Raw genomic sequence first — 19,671 nt, 5'->3', positions numbered from 1 at the left:
GTAGCGAAGAAGGGGCGGGGCGGGAGCGTGACGTCACCCGGGAGCGTTGGTCATCCCGGGCGGGATTGGGTTACGCGCTGGAGGCGTGCCGCGCAGGCGTGTGGCCCCGGCGCGCTGGAGGATTGGCGCTGTAACTATTCCTTCTGGGCTGGGGTCTCCCGCTCGGCTTCCGGAGGAACCCGGCCTCCTGCCCCCTGAGCCGCACTGGGGAATGAATGGGTCCTGACGCAGGGGGCTCTCCGGGCAGGATTCCCGCGGGGGGAGGCAGGGATCCCCACTAGGCTGGAGCTACGGGGGGCGGAGGGCCGACCGAGCTGTCCCTTCGGAGAATCGGGATCCCGGTGGGGAATGGAGGTCATGACTTACGGAGCCCCACGGAGGCCTAGCGTCATGACAGCTCCGTAAAGGACGGGGGTCTTGACCCTCTAGGGCACGGGAAGATGGGGTTCGCAACTGGCCGGGACCCACAGAGGATGCAGGTCGCGATCCAAGGGCTCCGGGGGACGTGGGTCCTAAGGAGTCCTGACTGATCCATCCCTCCTGGATGCAGGACCCCCCAATGGGCAGCCAGCCTGTCCAAATCACACCATAGGGACCCCTACACCCTCCCTGCTGGGCTGACGAGGGTCGTGATGGCCCGAGGGACGGAGTCTGGGACACCGACTGGGCTTTTGGGGACAAGACGGCCCCACCACCCGCCCCGGGGCGACCCGCCTCCTCTCCCACGGGGGCCGGGTTGGGGGCGGTGCCTGGCGGGCGGGGGCGGGTCCAGCGGCGGGGGCGCAGTCGCCGGGCCGCGGGCTGCGGGACGGACTGGGCCGGGGTCTGGGGTGGGACCCGGCGGGCGCCATGGAGCTGCTCTCGGCGCTGAGCCTAGGCGAGCTGGCGCTCAGCTTCTCGCGGGTGCCGCTCTTCCCCGTCTTCGACCTCAGCTACTTCATCGTCTCCATCCTCTACCTCAAGTATGAGCCAGGTGAGCCAGGGCGAGGAGCCCGTGGGGGCCGGCATCGCGGGGCGGGGGTAAACCTGCGGGTGGCGAGGTGCGGGAAGCCCCCGATCGTGGCGGGGCACAGCCCCCGGGGCTGGATCCGGGGAGCAGCAGGTGCCGGGATCGTGCGGTTCCTCCGCGGGGAGAGGGCAGGAGGAGGGAGAAGACCAGAGGGAGGGCAAGGAGAGAAGCCCCCGGGATGGGGGGGCCGGGGTGGGGGAGGGCTGGAGAGGAATGCGGCTGCACAGAGCGGAGGGAACGGGTGCTGGGGAGGGGGCTAGGAGAGAAGGTCAGGGGTCCCGGCAGGGTCGCGTGGACTTGAGGAAGCGGCACAGGCCGTGGTGAGGGCGCAGGCGGGGGTCGGCGCTGCTGGCCTGCCCAGGTGTCCTGGCCGCCTGCAGCCGTGACCTCCCTCCTTGCCCTTGGCGCGCAGAGCCCGAGCGGCTGTTGAGTGTCTATATAAGGGCCGGCAGTGCTGGGGGCAGTAATCCTGTTCGCAGAAAGTGACACCGGTGCCCCCGCTCCGCTGCGGCCCTGGGGCGATCTCCCCTCCTCCTCGGGCCGAGCGGAGCTGGGTCTCCTGCTCCCGGCGGGAATTTTTCCAGCCGTGGCGCGGATCCTTTCTACTTACTGAGCAGCATCGGCCGTAGGGCAGGGTGACTTGGGGTTAGCGTACGGCCGCCAGCTCCAGACCCTCGCGGAGAATCGCAGAAGGAAAAAGAGACTCTGGTTCTTGGGTTGTTGTTGGTTTTTTTTTTTTTTTCTTAAGCGTTTTTTTTTTTTTTAGATAATGGTAAATAGCCTCCTTAGAATGTGCTCTATTTTTAGATAAGGCTCACTGAATGTTTCTTGTTCATCTCCTAGCGTTTTAACAAGTATAGCACACCAGCAAACGAAACGGACTAGAGAATTTAGCTTTAGAAAAGGGATCTGTCATCCCGAAACTTAGTGACCCTTTCTCCCACTTAGATGTAAATTACCCCTGTATTCTCCTCTCCGAAATGGAATACCTTTTTTTTTCAAATTATAAAAAAGGGGGCTTCTGTGTATTTAAAAATCAAGCTGAGAAACGCAAAAGAGATCATTACGTTGAGGTATTGCCCATCCTTCCAGACCTCTCTTCTGTGCCTTTATAACCCTGTACTTAGAGATGGTAAAGCACGATTTTATGCAAATGGGATCATACTCTGCTTGCCAAGTATTTTTGTTCCATTTTATTTTTGCCCGTTCACAAGCCAGAGCCTATTCTTTAAAAGCTATTCTGCAGATCAGTTACTTTGCAAAGCAAAATAAGCTTTGTATGTCTTAGCATGAGCACAGGACTGCATTTCCTTGTCTAAGATGAATTTTTGGTGGCTCTGGCCAGTCCCTTGGGCAAGTACAGAACCTAGCACACCTTGGGAAATCTATAACTGTAGAGGGCTGGAGCCATGTAAGGATGTAGGACACAAGTGTCTAGAGGAAAGAGGTCCTCACTGGCTGGGAGCATGCGAGGGGAGGGAGGGGGGTCTAGATATTTCTGCCAGAGTAAATAAATCATCTGAACTAGAGGTACTGGAGCCTGAAGGTTCCTGAAGGTAGGGAAGATTCAGTGGTTCATAACTCTAGCTGCTTATTAGGGTCTCCCGGGGGCTTTTAACCCCCCATCTCATCTCCACTCCAGAAAAATTGAATTAGAATATCTGGGATAGGGCCCTGCATGCCCATGTTTCAAGCTCCCCTCCCCAGTGATTACTGCATGCTGTCAAGATTCAGAAACCCTTGCCCAATTCAAACCCCCTCTGTTTGTACCTGGGGAAATAGGAAATAGTGGCTAAGCTAATTTACATATGCAACGAACCTGTGGTCCCACAGCTGGTAGATGACAGCCTTGGGAGGCAAACCCAGGTCTGCCAGACCCCAAGACTCACTGCAATTTCCCTGGGGTACTTGCTTCCCCTTAGAAAAGGGAAGTGTTGGACCTAGCTGTTAGCCCCCTGTTTGGTGTTCCTGCTGAGCCTCTATAAAGGTTTCTTCCCAGAATCTATGTGCCAGATTACAGAACCAGCTACAGAATCTACAGGGCCCCTCACTCAGAAATTCAGAATTTCAAGATGGAGACAACAGAGCACTAAGCTGAATGTGGGACCCTTCCAAACACAGGGTCTTGGGCAACTGCAAAGGTAGCACACCTGTGAAGCTGACAGCCAAGCTGGCTTTTAGGAAAAATCTCTGAATTAAGAGTCAGATGTTTTACTCTACCACTGACTAAATATCAGGCTGGTTACTGCGCCTCCATGAGCTTTAGCCTATGAAATAGGCTCGTCAGAACATAATCCTGAACTCTTCTGCCTGGCTATTGTGAAGATGTATTGAGAGCTTTGTCGGTAGTAGGGTCTAAGGCACTTGTTACAATTATTTGTAAGGCCATGGGAGGATGTGTTTCCTGGGATGCGGGCATTTTCTGGGTCAGGCTTTCATGAGAATCCTGAATGAGGACAGAGCTCGAAGTGTGGTCCTCAGGTGAACAGCATCTATGGCCCCTGGGAGCTGGTTAAGAAATGCACAATGCCAGGCCCTCCCCAACCCAGACCTGCTGAACCAGAATCTGCATAACATTTAAGAAGTGATGGATGAAAAGAGGCAGGAGCTCCTTCTTAGACCTGGAGCTCCTTAACAGGGCAGAGAGGACCAGGTCTGGCTCAGCTCCAGGACCCCTAACTCTCTGCAAGAAGAGAAGAGGAAGCAGTGGATGTCGGCTGCATGATTGAATGAATGAATGATAGTCCTGGACACTTTTAAGCCTCAGCCTAACCAAAGAACCTTCCAGACCAGTGGTTCTCAAATATGCCTCCACATTCAACTCACCTGGGGAGCTTTTCAGACTCCTCTTGTTCCGACAGCACTCCTCCATTTGAATCAGGAGCACTATGCACGGTACCAGTGTCAGTATTTTTTTTTAAGTTCCCCAGCTAAGAATCAACTCTGTGCACCAGTGTTGCCCAACCTCTACCTAAGTGACAGTGAGGGCCAGATCGTTCTCTGTAGGTGGAGGCTATTACAGGCATTTCAGGATATTTCACAGCATCTCTGGCTCAACCCACTAGATGCTGGTAGCACACCCAATTGTGACAACTGGAAATGTCGCCAGATGTAACTGCCCCCAGTTGAGAACCAATAATCTAGACTGAGTCTCAAACTCCAATGCTTTCAAGGGCCAGGCAGGTGATATATGGGAAGCAGTAAGCCAGCCAGGTGGGTACTGTCCCCAGGTGAGATCCAGACATCCAGAAGTGATTTTTCAAGGGAAGCTGGAAAGTGATTAGCTGGAAATGTGATTTTCAGTTCCTTATGTTTATGGATTGGCTACTCAAACATTTTTTTTGTTTTATTTTTTTTTTTTTAAAGATTTTATTTATTTATTCATGATAGTCACACAGAGAGAGACAGAGAGGCAGAGACACAGGCAGAGGGAGAAGCAGGCTCCATGCTGGGAGCCCGATGTGGGATTCGATCCTGGGTCTCCAGGATCGCGCCCCGGGCCAAAGGCAGGCGCCAAACCGCTGCGCCACCCAGGGATCCCATTTTTTTTGTTTTAAAAAAAATTGTAAAAATAAATTTAAAAAATTTTTAAATAAGAATAACATTTTTTCTTAAAAAAATTAATAGACTGTTTTCTAGAGCAGCCTTAGATCCACAGCAGAATTAAGCTGAAAGTACAGTTTTCATGTACTCTCTGACCTCCCCACCATCAACATTCTGCACTGAGGGGTACATTTGTTATAATCAATGAGCCTACATCATTATAATTATATTATCACTACCACATATTATCAACCAAAGTCTAGAATTTATATTAGGGTTACTTTGTGTTGTACATTTTGTGGACTTTGACAAATGTATAACATGTATCCACCATATCAGTATCATACAGTAGTTTCACTAACCTAAAAATCCCCCAAGCTGCACATAATCATCCTGCCCCCTCCGCCAAGCCCCTGACAACTATCAATCTTTTTACTGTCTCCATAGTTTTAGCTTTTGCAATATATCATAGAATTGGAACCATACAGTATGTAGCCTTTTCAGACTGGCCTCTTTCACTTAGTAATAGGCATTTAAGCTTCTTCCATGTCTTCTTGTGGCTTGAGAATTCATTTCTTTTCATCGCTGAGTAATATCCCATAGTATATATGCATCATAGTTACTCATCTACTGAATAGACATCTTGGTTGCAGTTTGATCTTCTAAAATAAATAATGTGGGGCTAAGGAGACAGCTCCTTGACCCCTGTTTTGAAACATCTTGCATGAACTGTAAGCTTTTTGAGGGTGGGGGGCTGACTATCCTCCAGCCTTGCAAGGCAGGGGCTGCCATCTCTTACAGGGGAAGAAACCAAGGCAGACACCCGAGCTTGAAGGCTCAGGAGAAGACTTGCCTTCAAGTCATTGAGAAGCTCTGTAAACATACTTCCCATGTTTAGACCTCAGATTAAAGAGCACAGAGCCACTGCAGAGCCCTGGGAACCTTCTAGTGCTTCCCTGCCATCCATAGACAAGACACTGACCCCAGAGAGGGACTGTTATAGTGCCTATCTCAGGCCAGAACTAGGGACGCAGTCACGGCTTCCTCCTCCCTCCTAAGGCAGAGCTGATTTTTAGAAATCCATCAGCTAAAATTTCCACCCACAGGTACTTTCCATTTCAATTCCATGCTAAGAATCACTTGTGCATAATTGCTAAGCACTAAGCAATTTCTTTTTGTCTTCACTGGTGCCCTTTGAAAGGAATAATAGCACTGGGATGATCACCTCGCCCAGGTTCCATTAGAACAAGCACCAAAAGTCCCACATCCCTGAAACCCCTTGGTCAGGCCAACTGGGATGGTGGGTCACTAGATAGCACCCTCGTGATACACAAATACGCCCGTTCAGGCCCAGAGACAGGAGTCAAAAGCTTCCCCCAATGAGAGGGGAGTGCTTTAGTGGCCAACCTGGGATTGCAATCCACATTCTCTTGGTTCCTGGTGCTGCCCCAAAACCCAGCAAGAGAACTCAGGAAGGAGTATGGCAAAGGGAAAGAGCTAGAGGGAAGGTTCTTAGCATCACCTTGCTAAGGATCTTCAGGGCAGGCTCATCCCCCATCAGCCTCCGTCTTGGCCTCTGTGGCAATGGGGAGGCTGACCTTGCTCTTTCTGGGGTTGCTGAGATAAGTTTGATAATGCTAAGAATCATATTGACAATCATACACACCCCATTGAATCATCGATGATACAACTTGGCAGGGGGTGCTCTCATGTTCTTCTTTTGAAAGCAGAGGAAGCTGAGGCTGGTGGAGACCATTTATTTGCTCAAGGCCACACCAGAGTTAGCAGCAGAGCCGAACCTGAGTCAGTGACTTTTCCACCAGGACTCACCCATGGTGCAAACACGGGAGCCTGCTTTACTCCCACAAACTACCTCCACCCCGGGCTCCATGGCCTCAGTCCCTGGGATGGTCCCAGAGGGCACAAGAATGACCCTGGAAAGAATTCAACCCCTATGGGTTATTTTTAGATGCAGAGGTATCCATTTCTGCAAAACATGGGTGCCTCACCTGACCCAGCCCTTGCAGGACCCACCAGCTGCTCCAAAGGATTAACTCTCAGCTGGCAGCATTTTAAATAGACACCCCAGAGAAGAGAAGAGAACATTCTGCTTCATACTGTAGGACCTTTGTAAATGCTGAGACTTAGGACAACTTCGAGGGCAGGGAAAAGATGCACTCTGGGCTTGTAACTCCAGGGTGAGATTGAAGAGGGAAATTTCAATTCCAGCCCTTGTTAGGAGCTAGGAAAAGAAAGGATTGGGGTTCACACCTGACAGAAGGAGCAGGACACAGAAGAAAAATGATTTGTCCAAGGTCACATGGTTAATTGGGGGTGGCGAAGAGAAAGAGGATTGTGTTTATAACTTTCTGTCAAACAACTCTTATTAGGCATGCTTCCTGATTATAAAATGTAGTTTGCATAAGAGAATGGGTAGATAACTTGTGATCTATTCCTAAGATGGACTATCTTACAGCAGAGAAAAATGAAAATTGCCCTTAAAAATACTGTGGTGGCGCAGTGGTTTAGCGCTGCCTGCAGCTTGGGCTGTGGTCCTGGAGACCTGAGATCAAGCCCCACGTTGGGCTCCCTGCATGGAGCCTACTTCTCCCTCTGCCTGTGTCTCTGCCTCTCTCTCTCTCTCTGAATAAATAAATAAGTAAATAAATAAATAAATAATCTTTTTTAAAAATCTTAAAAGATATGTAACTTAAAGCAAAAAATGTTTTAAAAAAATACTGTGCTCAGTGAAAGAGCCAGAGGCAAAAGGCTATATGATTCTACCTCTATGAAATATGTAGGTTCAGAACATTTTCCTCACCCCAAAAGGAAACCCCATCCTCATGAGCAGTCACTCCCCATCCCCCCAGGCCCCGGCCCCTGGCAGCCACTCATCTGCTTTCTGTTTCTATGAATTTACTTGTTCTGGACATTTAATATAGATGACATCATACACTATGTGACCTTTTGTGTCTGGCTTGTTTTCAAGATTTGTCCATGTTGTAGTGTATGCTAGGACTTCATTCCTCTTTAAAACTAAATAATATTCCATTGTGTGAATCTACCACATTTTGTTTATCCATTCATCTGTTGGTGGACACTTGGGTTGTTTCTACCCTTTAGCAATTGTGAATAGTGCTGCTTGTGAACATGATTTTTTAAGAGTCTTCCAGAACGTTTTGCTGGGTTCTTCCAGTAGGATATAGCACAGTTCCCCCCTGCCCACCTCCTATTCCTGGACCTCTGATCATGGCCATCAGAGAGGGGACAGGTAGTGAGGGTCTGATGAGGGAGCCTGTGGAGCCCAGTATGATGAAACAGATGAGCACCCCGTGTCCCTCCTGCTTACCAGCTTTCCAGGTGACTCTTGTTTTTGCTAGTTTGGGTGATTAAATATTTCATACACACAGAACATGTATCACAGACACCTCTTTCCCCTCCACACAGACTTAACAGATGTGAACATAGATTTGCTTCAGATTTTTTAAAAAGATGTTATTTATTTATTTATTTATTTATTTATTTATTTACTCATTTATTTGAGAGAGAATATGCAAGTTGAGAGGAAGGGCAGAGGGAGAGGAAAAGAATCTCAAACGGACTCCAAGTTGAATGTGCAGCCCAGCTCAGGGTTTGATCCCACAACCCTGAGATCATGACCTGAGCCAAAACTAAGATTCGATCACTTAACCAACTGTGCCACCCACTTGCCCCACTTCAGATGATTATTAATAAATAGATTGAGAGACACAGCCAACCTCATCCCTTTTCCCTCCTCCCTCTCTAGATGTGACCACCACCCTAAAATCCCCGTGTATTGTTTCATGCCTGTAATTACACTTTCTCACTATATACGTGTCTATGAACTACTCAGAGTGTGTTGTGTTTTAAATATATACATAAAATATACGTAAATATATCAGTTTGCAACTTAACCTTATTACTCCGTAATAACCGCAAAGGATTTATCCATGTTGATTTATCTCCAGAAGAGATTTTGTCCCCAGGGATATTTGGCAATATCTGGAGGCAGTTCCGGCTGTCACAACCAGGGTAGGAACATGCCCTTGCTATCTAGTGGGTGGAAGCCAGGGATGCTGCTCTTCATCCCAAGAGCACAGGACAGCCCCTACTGCAGCAGGAAATGATCCAGCCCCATAGGAAAGCAGTGACACATGCGGTTGAGCCTGGATGTAGATGCAGTTCACTTTTAAATACTGACTCTGTGTGTGACTCTCCACCCCATCACTGAAAGATATAGACTTTACTTTTCCACTGTGACAATGTGGCAGTGAAATCCTTTCCACATCTCCTTTGCTGGTTTCTTTTGGGTCAGTAGCGAGGAACAGAATTGCTAAGACATAAGCAATGCACAGCCTCAGATTCGCTCAGTATTAGCAAATTGCCTCCAAGGTGGTTATGCCTGTAGATCCTCCCAATTCCCAATGTGTGTGTAGAGGAAAACTTGGGCTTTTTCCCCTCTGGAGGAGGGGCAGATATTTCCACCACCCACCCCTACTTCTCTGTGAGGTTGACCAAGCTAAGAAGGCAGCTCCTTCTACAGAAGGGAGTGAGCTTCATGTTTCTTGGAATGAAAGACCTTACAATGACTCTGTTCCAAATAAGGTCACGTTCTAAAGTTCTGGTAGATGTGAATTCTGGGCAGGGGGACACTGGCCCCCCACATAACTCACTGCAAGTGGGGATATTGATCCTCATATTATGTGTGGTTAAAAGCTCTCAAGGGCAGAGTGAAGGCATATAGTTGCCTGGGACAAAATAGTAACTCCACAAATATGTGGAACAGGGGAGGTTTTGTTATAGCGCGACCCACAGTACCCAGCAACCTCAATGCCTAGGAGGTGTTCGTCCACATTTAGAATGTAAGTTCCATGAGGGCAGTAGTTCATTCACTCACAACTATTTTTTGGGCAGCTACTATGTGTCACACCACCATGTGCTGGGGGTGCAGCTACAGGTAAGACTGATGAGGTCTCCCTACTCACCAAAGCTTGATTTCAGCTCAGAGCATGATCTCGGGGGTCATAAGATCAAGTCCTGCATTGGTGTGGGGGGGGGGTCCGTGCTCAGCAGGGAGTCTGCTTGAGAGTCTCTCTCCCTCTCCTCCTTCCCTTCCCCCACCTGAGTTCCACTAGTGCATGCGCTCTCTCTAAAATAAATAAATAAATCTAAAAAAAAACAAACAAACCTGAACAGATCATATCTTTTGATTAGTTTTTGATTAATAGATCACATGTAACCTTGTCATCTCACGCCCACACTGAGTGGAATTGTCATTAGATTCAAGTGAATTGCTTAAGGAGAGTTATTGGTACCAGCCCTGGCCTTGAGAGCTAAATAGCTGTGCCTGACAACTTAATCCTAAAGGCATTCTCTGGAAAGTGAAACTAGTCGGGGAGGGGAGGAGTCTAGATGACACAGTTGTCACACCAGGAGACACCCAGGGCGCAACTTGGGGGTGTGGCCATAGGGAGATATGACCACATTAACATAAAGATAGGAGGTGCCTGGCTGACTCAGTCAATACAATGTATGACTCTTGATCTCCAGGTCATGAGTTCAAGCCCCAGGGTTCCTACGAACACAGTTTGAAAACCTTTGTCCTTGAGAGCCTATCCTCCTAGCCACAGATAGATGATCTTGGGTTATCAGGGCTGCAGGACATCAGCCAGCTCATTCTTCTATCTCTGTGTGGTGCTTAACATTGCTGCCCATCAGAATCACCAGGAACACTAAAAAGTCCATAAGCTCAGCCATACCCCAGACTGACCAACTGAGATGCTCTGGGATGGATCTCCGGTATCTGGTTTATGAAGTCCCCAGGCAATGCTGATATACAGCCAAATTGGAGGCCAGTGTACTGAGCCATCTTCTTGATGGATTGGATTCCTATTTCTCTTTGCTAAGCAAGACCAGACCATTCTTTTTTGTATTTTGTTGCCCTGGGTTTATACAAAGACTCAGTTTACTATCATTTATGAGTGTGTATCCTCAGTTACAGAAACTGAAATAAGTCACCTTTTTTCTGTTGTCCTTATTTTATAACAGCTTTATTGAGTCATAATTCACATACCACCCAATTCACCCATTGAATGCATCCCATTCGGGACACCTCGGTGGCTCACCTGGTTAAGCATCTGCCTTTGGGTCAGGTCATGATCCCAGGGTCCTGGGATCAAGCCCCATATCTGGCCCCCTGCTTAGCAGGGAGTCTGCTTCTCCATCTCCGTCTACCACTCCCCCTGCTTATACTCTCTTGCTCTCTCATAGAAATTAAATATTTTTTAAAAATAAAAATTATAAAGCATCTCATTCATTGGTTTTTAGTATATTCACAGAATTGTGTACCCATCAACTCCAGAAACAAATCTGTATCCTTTAGCTGTCACCCTCCCATCTCCCTTATTCCCTCCAGCCTAAGCAATCTCTAATCTACCTTCTCTTAGTGTTAAAAATTAAATAAAATACTGAGACCCATAATAGGATGAAGTCCACAGGGTCATGGGAGCCCAGAGGCAGGAGTGACTGACCTAGCAGAGCAAGGAAGCCTTCCCAGAGGATGGCATTTGTGCTTGGCCATTTCTGCTTTTGTGTCTTTGCTCCTTCTCTATGCCACTAGCTTGTAACAGAAGACAACAAATGTTGGGGAGGATGCAGAGAAGTTGGAACCCTTGTGAACCACTGGTAGGAATGCAACATGGTACAGCCGCAGTGGAAAACAATATGACAGTTCCTCAAAAAAATCCATGAATTCTACTTCTGGGTATATCCCCAAAAGAGATGAAAGCCGGAACTCAAACAGACATTGGTACACTTATGTTCTTAGCAGCATTATTCACAATAGCCAAAAGGTGAGAAAAACTCCAATGTCCATTGATGGATGAGTGAATAAACAAACTGTGGAATATCCATACAATGGAATATTGTTTAGCCCTAGAAAAGAAGGAATTCGACACTGCCACAGTGTGAATGAACCTTGACATTATCCTGAGTGAAATAAGCCAGACACAAATGGACAAATACTATGTGATTCCACTCACCTGAGGTCCCTAGAGCAGTCAGATTCACAGAGACAAAGTAGATGGTGGGAGCCAGGGGCTGGGGGAGGGAATAGGGAGTCTGTGTTTAATGGGGACAGAGTTTCAGTGGAGAACAATGAAAAAGTCCTAGAGATGGATGGTGGTGAGGGTCACATGACAATGTGAATGTGCTTAATGCCCCCTGAGCTGGGCACTTAAAAATGGTTAAAGTAGCACATTTCATGTATATTTTACCACAATAAAAGAATTTAAAAAGAGGGAGAGACCAAGAGGGCAGGCATGAGCCTGTAGGGATCTTGGCATCAGCCCAAGGCGGGAGAAGCCGCATGGAAGTGTTCCCATCTGTACATTGCTCTGTGTCCACGCCTCCCTCTCTTATAGGGATAACGAGAGTGATCCCTTGGCTGTGATTATCAATGAGGATTTAACGAGTCCTTCATATAAAAGTAAACCCAGCGTCTGAGACCTGGAAGTGCTTGCTAAATGTAAGCTGGCAGTACCATCATTGTCCCCTCTCTGAGCCTGAGTTCTTCCCCTGAAGTGGGCAAGCTGCAAGGCAGTTGAATTAGGATGGGCTGACCAGAGGGTATGGGGACAAAGCAGACCCTTGGCACCCTGGTGACAGTGGGGATACCCCCATGCCCCCCAGGAGCAGTCGAGCTTTCCCGACGCCATCCCATGGCATCCTGGCTGTGTGCCATGCTGCACTGCTTCGGGAGTTACATCTTGGCTGATCTTCTCCTTGGGGAGCCCCTGATCGACTACTTCAGCAACAATTCCAGCGTCCTGCTGGCCTCAGCTGTCTGGTAAGCACTGTCAGGCTGGTGGGGTGTGGGAGAGCAGAGTTGGGGGCAGGGGTGATCCAGCCACCTGGGAAGTGGGAGGCAGGAGGTTGGAGGAAACAGGACCCATCACACAACCTCCACGGTGGACCTGAATGCACTGCTGTCCACTGCCCAGCTCTCTCCTGAGCCCGGCAAGTTGGGGAGGGGGATCTGGGCACCATCTCATCTCCCAGGGACCCCCAACAGTCTGTTTCCCCCTGACATTCCATGCTCTCTCCCCAAAGGTACTTGATTTTCTTCTGCCCTCTGGACCTTTTCTACAAGTGTGTCTGCTTCCTGCCTGTGAAACTTATATTCGTGGCCATGAAGGAGGTAGTGAGAGTCCGGAAGATCGCCGTGGGCATCCATCACGCCCATCACCACTACCACCACGGGTGGTTCGTCATGATTGCCACTGGCTGGGTCAAAGGTAAACAGGACCATGATTACAAGGAAAGTCACCTCAGTTGAGAACCCCTGCTCAGTGGTACATGTCAGGCCAGACATTACTCCAGGCTCAGAGGACTGTTGTGGGAGTCCAGCCTCATTAGCCAAGAGCTTTAAAGTTAGTGGGAAGGTTCTTCCAGAATTTAACTGTCAGAGATAAATAGGACAACGAGACAATGACACCTGTCTCTCAAGCAGGTTTTCTCAACTGCGACACTACTGATGTTTGGTGTCAGATCATCCTCGTGGTGGGTGCTGTCTTGTGCTTTGTAACATATTGAACAGCATCCCTGGCCACCTCCCACCAGATGTCAGTAGCACCCACCTGTGTGACAACCAGAAATGTCTCTAGGTGTTGCCAAATGCCTCCTGGAGAAGAAACCACACCCCTATAACTACAGCGGTCCTTAACCTTTGTGGGCCATGGTCCTCTTTGAGCCCGGTAAAGACTTTTATGTTTCTAAATGCATAAGATAAAATATACGAGATGATAAAAGAGGTCCATTATTTTAAAATAGTTATCAAAAAAAATTTTAATAAAATAGTTACCAAAAAGTTTTAATATGATACAGTAATTTTATACATCTTTACCAATGCATTAAGTAAGAGACCATTCATTTAGCACATAGGTATTTCTGAACTTTTGAAGTGTTGTCGAGCACAAATGATATTATGAAACCATCTGCAACAATGGGATTGTGAAAAAGGAAAAAAATCCATGAATTCCATTGGTGTTGGAGTCACAGCCTTGCAAATCCTTATCAGCTTACTGCCTTCCTTCACAATGGAAGGAAAGTGTGTATTTCAGTGAGGCACATGAAAATGAAGTAGTTCTGTTTCCTGTGTGGGTTCGTGGACCCCAAGTTAAGACTTTATGACTCAGGGCAGACTTGAGTTGAGGCCTTTACACAGCTTAATCTCATTTGATTCTTAAGACTTTGCTTCGGGAGAAGTCTAACATCACCCCCTATTTACTGAGGAAGGAAATGAAATGACTTCCACATGGTCACACAGCTAAGGGGGTGCAGCTAGGTTTGACTCCAGGTCCTCTGAATTCAGCATCCATTCCTACTACTTTGAAGTCCTCCTTTTCCTTCTCCTCTAGCTGTGCTAAGAGGCAGACCAAGATAGACTTTAAAACGAAAAATGTTACTAAAAATAAAGAGGAGCACTTTACAGTGATGGGTCAACCCATTGGGAAGATATAACAATTATACACATATAGGCACCTAAAAACAGCACCAAAATATATAAAGCAAAAACTGAAAGAAGTTAAAGGAGAAATAGACAATCCAACAATAATTGTAGAAGTGCAGCAAGAGTAACAGAAAGACAGGGAAAGGAGGCTCAAGCAGGTGCTAATACCACTGGGCACCTCATCCCTGCTCCCTTATACCAAAGTGGGTACTGCCAAAATGCCAGGGCTTAGAAGTACCCTCCACTGAGCCACAGTGTACTCAGCACCATTGACACATGGGGCTGGATCATGCCCTGTGGTGGAGGCAGTCTTTTGCATTGTAGGATGTTGAGCAGCATTCCTGGCCTTAACCCACCAGTAGTAGCCTCACCCCAGTTGCAACAACCAAAAATGTCTCCAGATATTTCCAAATGCCTCCTTGGGGGCAAAGTCATTCCAGATATGAACTACTGGTCCAGTGGTACATACCAGGGACCTCAGTGTGGCCATTCCTGGAGTAGGTGTCCAAGCCTCTTTGACCAGTACATTTGGAGTAAATGGAAAGGTTCTTTTAGAACTTCAGCCATTATGTCCCATATGGGTCTCCTTATTCGCTCTCCAGGAAGCCTGTGCTATAGAACGAATTCCCTAGGGGTATAGCATGCCTCCCAGAGGGCAAATGGCTTGAGAAGGACTGAAAGTTCAGAGCCCTAAGGAGGAGAGAGCCTAGGATGGAGAGACTTCCAAAAGCCTCATGCACGGCTCAGGGTCCTGGACTAGGAGGATCAGGGCAGACAACGCTGTTGTTCAAAACATACCTTGCAGATAGAATATGATCTCAATTCCTTCATGCGGGTTTTGTTCCAAGTATGCATGTAATCCTCCTGAGCCTCAGTTTCCCCACTGCAACTGATTATCATACACCCAGCCTCAGTGTCCCTCTGGAAAAGACTCTAGGAGCAGAGAAGCTGCTTCCTTGGGAACTCAGCCAAGAAGAATGGGGAGCTGGAGGTGGCAGGCTCATTCAGGAGCACCCTGTCTCGTAGGCTCTGGTGTCGCCCTCATGTCCAACTTTGAGCAGCTGCTCCGAGGGGTCTGGAAGCCAGAGACCAATGAGATCCTGCACATGTCCTTGTGAGTATCCTATCCCCCGCCCCATCCTTCCTGTACGTATAGGTGCCTCTGGGGCCCAACCCTGGGTTGGATGCCCTGGTAACTTAGAAGCCTGATTCTGTCTTTCAGAAGCTTCCAGAGGTCATGGAACAGAAGGGGAGTCATGGTTCTGCCTAGAGGAAAGGGACAGGCAGAGCAGCAGGGAGTTGATTTGGGTTGATTTGGGTTTTGAAGAGTGAGTAGGAGTTTTCTGGCAAAGGAGGAGTCTCTGGACAGAGGTGAGCACCTCTGCCAATGTCAAGTCAGAAAAGAGCAATGATTCTGCCCAGTTCCGCAGGGTCAGGGTACAGAATATGGGTGGGAATGAGGAGTACAGAGCATGGGATACAGGGCATTGGTGGGGAGTGTGGCTGGGACTACGTGGACAGGACCTTGTGGCAGCATCCAGAACCCGACCTCGGGCTCCATGCTACATTTAGCCTATAGAGTTTTTATTTTTATTTATTTATTTTTAAAGATTTTATTTATTTATTCATGAGAGACACATAGAGAGAAAGAGAGAGGCAGAGACACAGGCAGAGGGAGAAGCAGGCTCCATGCAGGGAGCCTGACGTGGGACTTGATCCTGGGTCTCCAGGATCACACCCTGGGCTGAAGGCGGCACTAAACCACTGAGCCACCCGGGCTGCCCAGCCTATAGATTTTTAAAAACCTAATTGGTTTGGACTAGTTAAATTTTCTCCCAATCTACAATAAATAAAGTGGTAGCCATTAAAATATGACAGAAATTTTTTTAAAGGCTCACCTATATACCAATGAAAATTCCCATTCCACCCTTCAAAAAAAAGAGCATTATCTCATTTTGTCCCTGCCAAAAATCTACTCCCACCCTCAGTTCACCGACAAGGAAATGGGCCCCCAGAATGTTGTGTTGCCTGCCACTGAGTAGGCAAGTGGTTTCCTTTCTTGGATTCTATTTCCACCTCATCAGCTGAGTGTGAGGGCTCCATGGAATCACACTCATAAACTCCCTGGCCCTGGCACCTGGTGAGTGCTTTGGAAATATCCGGAAGAATTATCATCATTAAGGACAGCAGTGAACAACAGACGTTGGAAACAGAAGTCACGGGTCTCTCTTTCATAACAAGTTAAAATATTGAAAACCTATCCTGTAAGAAAGAAAGGGAAGGTTAAGAAGAACCATGTGAAAAAAAAAAAAAAAGAAGAACCATGTGTTGTGACCCCACCTCCGGGGGCACTGTGCTGGTGTCCGGTGTTTTACTGGGGTTTGGTCACACAGACATAGCTGACCGCCTGCATGCCTGCCCTGTCTCCAGCCCCTCCAGAGGTCGAGCTGATACCACGTGGCCCAAGACCCCACCTTAAATCACGTCGTTATTAACTGGTATGACCCAAAGTCCCCAAGTAAACAAAGACACTCCTCTCAGGCAAAGCATGTCCAGGGCTTAGCGGATACCTCCCAGGAGCCGGGGGGAAAGGCATATCTCTCTTTGGGCCAAAGAGAGATATGCCACCCTTGACCGTGCAAGGAGACACCACCTTATCCTTGGCAAGCAGGCATCATCCCGCTTCACACTCAGGAGAAGCTGGGGTGGCAATGGGCAGGCGGAGTAGAGGGTCTGGGCCAGAGGGAAAAAGACCTGAGCTACATGGCATCCCACAATAACAGAGGCTGCCCCCCTCCAGCCCCACAAAGGCCAGCTTGTACGGAGCCATACTCTTCACCCTCCAGCAGACCCGCTGGCTCCCGGTATCCAAAGCCAGCCTTATCTTCATCTTCACCATGTTCATGGTGTCCTGCAAGGTAAGCCCTCCTGCCCTGACTTCCAGCTTCCAGCTTGGGAGCTCAGGTTTCCAGTTTCGGGTCCCAGAAAGGGCAACCCTAAGGCACTAGGTCTGTGCATTGGAGGAAGGTCTGATAAGAGGAGTGTCCAGCAGGTGGGGACAAGGTAAGGAGAATAAGGCCTTCTGAGCAGGGGAGACCCTTTTGAGGGTCCAGGCTGAGCAAAGGCTGGAGAGTGGGGCAGGGGCGCATAGAGTCTGGACAATCAGGACCTCATGCTTGAGCGATGGAAAGCTGAGGGACCAGACCCTAGAAGGTATGCTCAGGACACCAAGGACCCAGGCTAGACAAGGAATGGTCCTGGTCTGATCCTGAGGCTTTGAGCTGGGGTTAGCTCACCCAGGAGGGGCCTTGGGGGACTACAGAGTCCTCCCCATGGATCTGAGAGGGGACCTATAGGCCACTGAAAAGGGGAAGGGAGTGAGCAGCCACAGGCCAAGCATTGTTCCTCTCTGAGCCCAAGGGTTGGGGGACCCCTAAGGGGAGGGAGGAGGTCAACTGTCCCCAGGTGCCCAATACTGTCTGGGTTTCAGCACCAGAAGTCCTGCATCCTGGGAAGCCTAGGATAGTTGGTCACCCTCCTGGGGGTGCATAAAGCCAGAGGGATGGGTCTGTGCTACCTCTGACCTTGACATAGTTGACCTTTTCTCCCCTCTTCCCTCCTCTCCCCTCCCCCCACTTTGCTTTCCGCTTCCATCTCCCTTTGTCTTGCTGTCTCCCTATCCTTCTGCCACCCCACCTCAGGTATTCCTGACGGCCACTCACTCCCACAGCTCCCCGTTTGATGTCCTGGAAGGCTACATCTGCCCTGTGCTGTTTGGGACCTCCTGGGGGGGCGACCATCACCATGACAACCATGGCGGGTCCCATGGTGGCGGTGGGCCCGGCTCGCCACACTCAGCCCTGCCTGCTAAGTCCAAAGAGGAGCTGAGTGAGGGCTCCAGGAAGAAGAAGACCAAGAAGGCAGATTAGTGGGTGGCCCAGAGGCCTTGAGGGGTGCCAGGGAGAGAACCCTGACCCAAGACCCTCAGAGCCGGTGCGGGGGCATCCTGGACTCAGCTCTCCCCTCTCCGGGCCTCTACTTCCCAGTCTGCAAACTGGGGCCATTTGACAGTCCACCCTCCAGGGCTGATGTGGGGGGGTTAAGTGAGATATGGGGGTGAGGGGCATTTGTAGGAATGGAGGGGTCCCTCTCTTTCTGCCAGGCCACCATAGCAACACAGCTTTATTTGAGGGGAGGCCCACAGCATCCGGGCAGTGGCCCCAGCCAGAAACCCTAGCAGTTATATTCTTGGTTCTATTATTTCCTCTCTAAAATTACATCTTGACTCTAAAAGAACTTCAAGTCAGGTTGAGACTCATGAATTTGATGGACAATTCCTAAGTGTCTGCTGTGAGGCAGCTGCTGTGACTTCTGTCTCTTCTTACCTACTCCTCCTGGACAACATTGGGCAAGCTGCCCCCTCCGAGCCTTGCATTCCCCTTCTGTATAGTGGAGACGCCCAGCCCTCCTCTGTGTGGAAGTGCTGGTGTGTGCCTTATAAACTCTTAAGCACCGTGCAGTCGGGTGGGGAGGCCTTGATGGATGTTCCTCGTGCTTGAGAACAGCTTTGCATTTTAGACTATTTGTGTTTGTGGATCAGAGAACATCCCCCGCCCCCCCACAACAAGTTACCTGGCACAGAGGAGGCCTTCAGTTGACACATCTAGGCCAGTCTTGAGAGCTCGGAGGGTGAGGAAGGCTTGTTCTTATCTTTGGCTTCAGGCCACCCCTAAACCAAAGAAATGCAGCTGGCTGGGCAGGGGCCCCAAGATCCAGGTCTGTAAAGGGGTTCTGAGTACTTGTCGGGCCCTAGACACATTGGGCCTCCCCCATGCTAGCGGCCTCCAGGGCTCCTTTAATCACCCAGAGGAGTTGGCTTGCTCTATGGTGGGCCTTGTGCTGCTGCTGGGCCCTGGGAACATGCTTCGGGGTGAGTGAGGGGAATGGTAGCTGAGCGGCACCCCACCACCACCACCCCTCCATCTCAGCCTGTTATCAGGACACCCTTGAGGATGGGTAGATTAGGTGTGGCCAGTCTCCGGCAGTGTTTTGGCCCAGACGGGGCCGGCTTAGAGCTGTCGTCCGCACAGGGGTGCTCAGGGCAGCAGCCTACAGCTGCAAAAAACATCAGCACGGGGGCAGCAGGGTCCCAGGTATTGCCCAGCTGTTGGGAAAGTGCCTTGATTGGTGACACCTGGGAGCCGGATGGGTCCTGAGGCTCCGAATTCATCCTCTTGCATGTTTATCAAGGCTCGGCATGAAGGTTCAGCAAATAAATCTGTTATGGAAGAAGCACATTGCCTTGGCTCTTTCATTCCTGCTTTCGGCCTCAGGACACAGTAGGGTTCTGTGTCCTTAGAGATACTCAGAGTTTGCAGGGAGATGAGGCTCATGACAGCCCCCAATCACCAAGAAGGGATGGACCCAGTGGGTAGAGTCTGAGTTTGGGGTTCAAATATTCACCGTGCCACCGACAGATCACAAGGCCTCCCCTTCTCCAAGCCTATTTGCTTCTTGGGGACCGGGGGATAATGATTATCAATGCCCTTTGTAGATAGATGGGTGAATTAATGGGGCAATCAAGGTTTGC

General features: G+C 49.3%; 1 protein-coding gene across 2 annotated transcripts; it reads left to right on the top strand.

The window, feature by feature from the left end:
* Window positions 1–78: 78 nt before the first annotated feature.
* Window positions 79–19,373, top strand: TMEM38A (transmembrane protein 38A). Of its 2 annotated transcripts, XM_072786866.1 has the most exons (7): window positions 851–973; window positions 11,995–12,098; window positions 12,263–12,419; window positions 12,683–12,867; window positions 15,108–15,195; window positions 16,882–16,999; window positions 17,783–19,373. In XM_072786866.1, exons 3-7 carry the CDS (start codon window positions 12,292–12,294, stop codon window positions 18,008–18,010), a joined length of 747 nt encoding a protein of 248 aa, XP_072642967.1. In that variant the 5' UTR covers window positions 851–973; window positions 11,995–12,098; window positions 12,263–12,291; the 3' UTR covers window positions 18,011–19,373. The 2 variants fall into 2 exon arrangements, with proteins under 2 accessions (XP_072642966.1, XP_072642967.1); XM_072786865.1 differs by lacking the exon at window positions 11,995–12,098 and having other exon boundaries at window positions 79–973.
* Window positions 19,374–19,671: the final 298 nt, after the last annotated feature.

The sequence above is a fragment of the Canis lupus genome, chromosome 19 (assembly GCF_048164855.1).
Source record: "Canis lupus baileyi chromosome 19, mCanLup2.hap1, whole genome shotgun sequence".
Lineage (NCBI taxonomy): Eukaryota > Metazoa > Chordata > Mammalia > Carnivora > Canidae > Canis > Canis lupus.
Note: the sequence above shows the minus strand (reverse complement) of the source record. Positions and strands in the feature narration are given on the sequence as shown.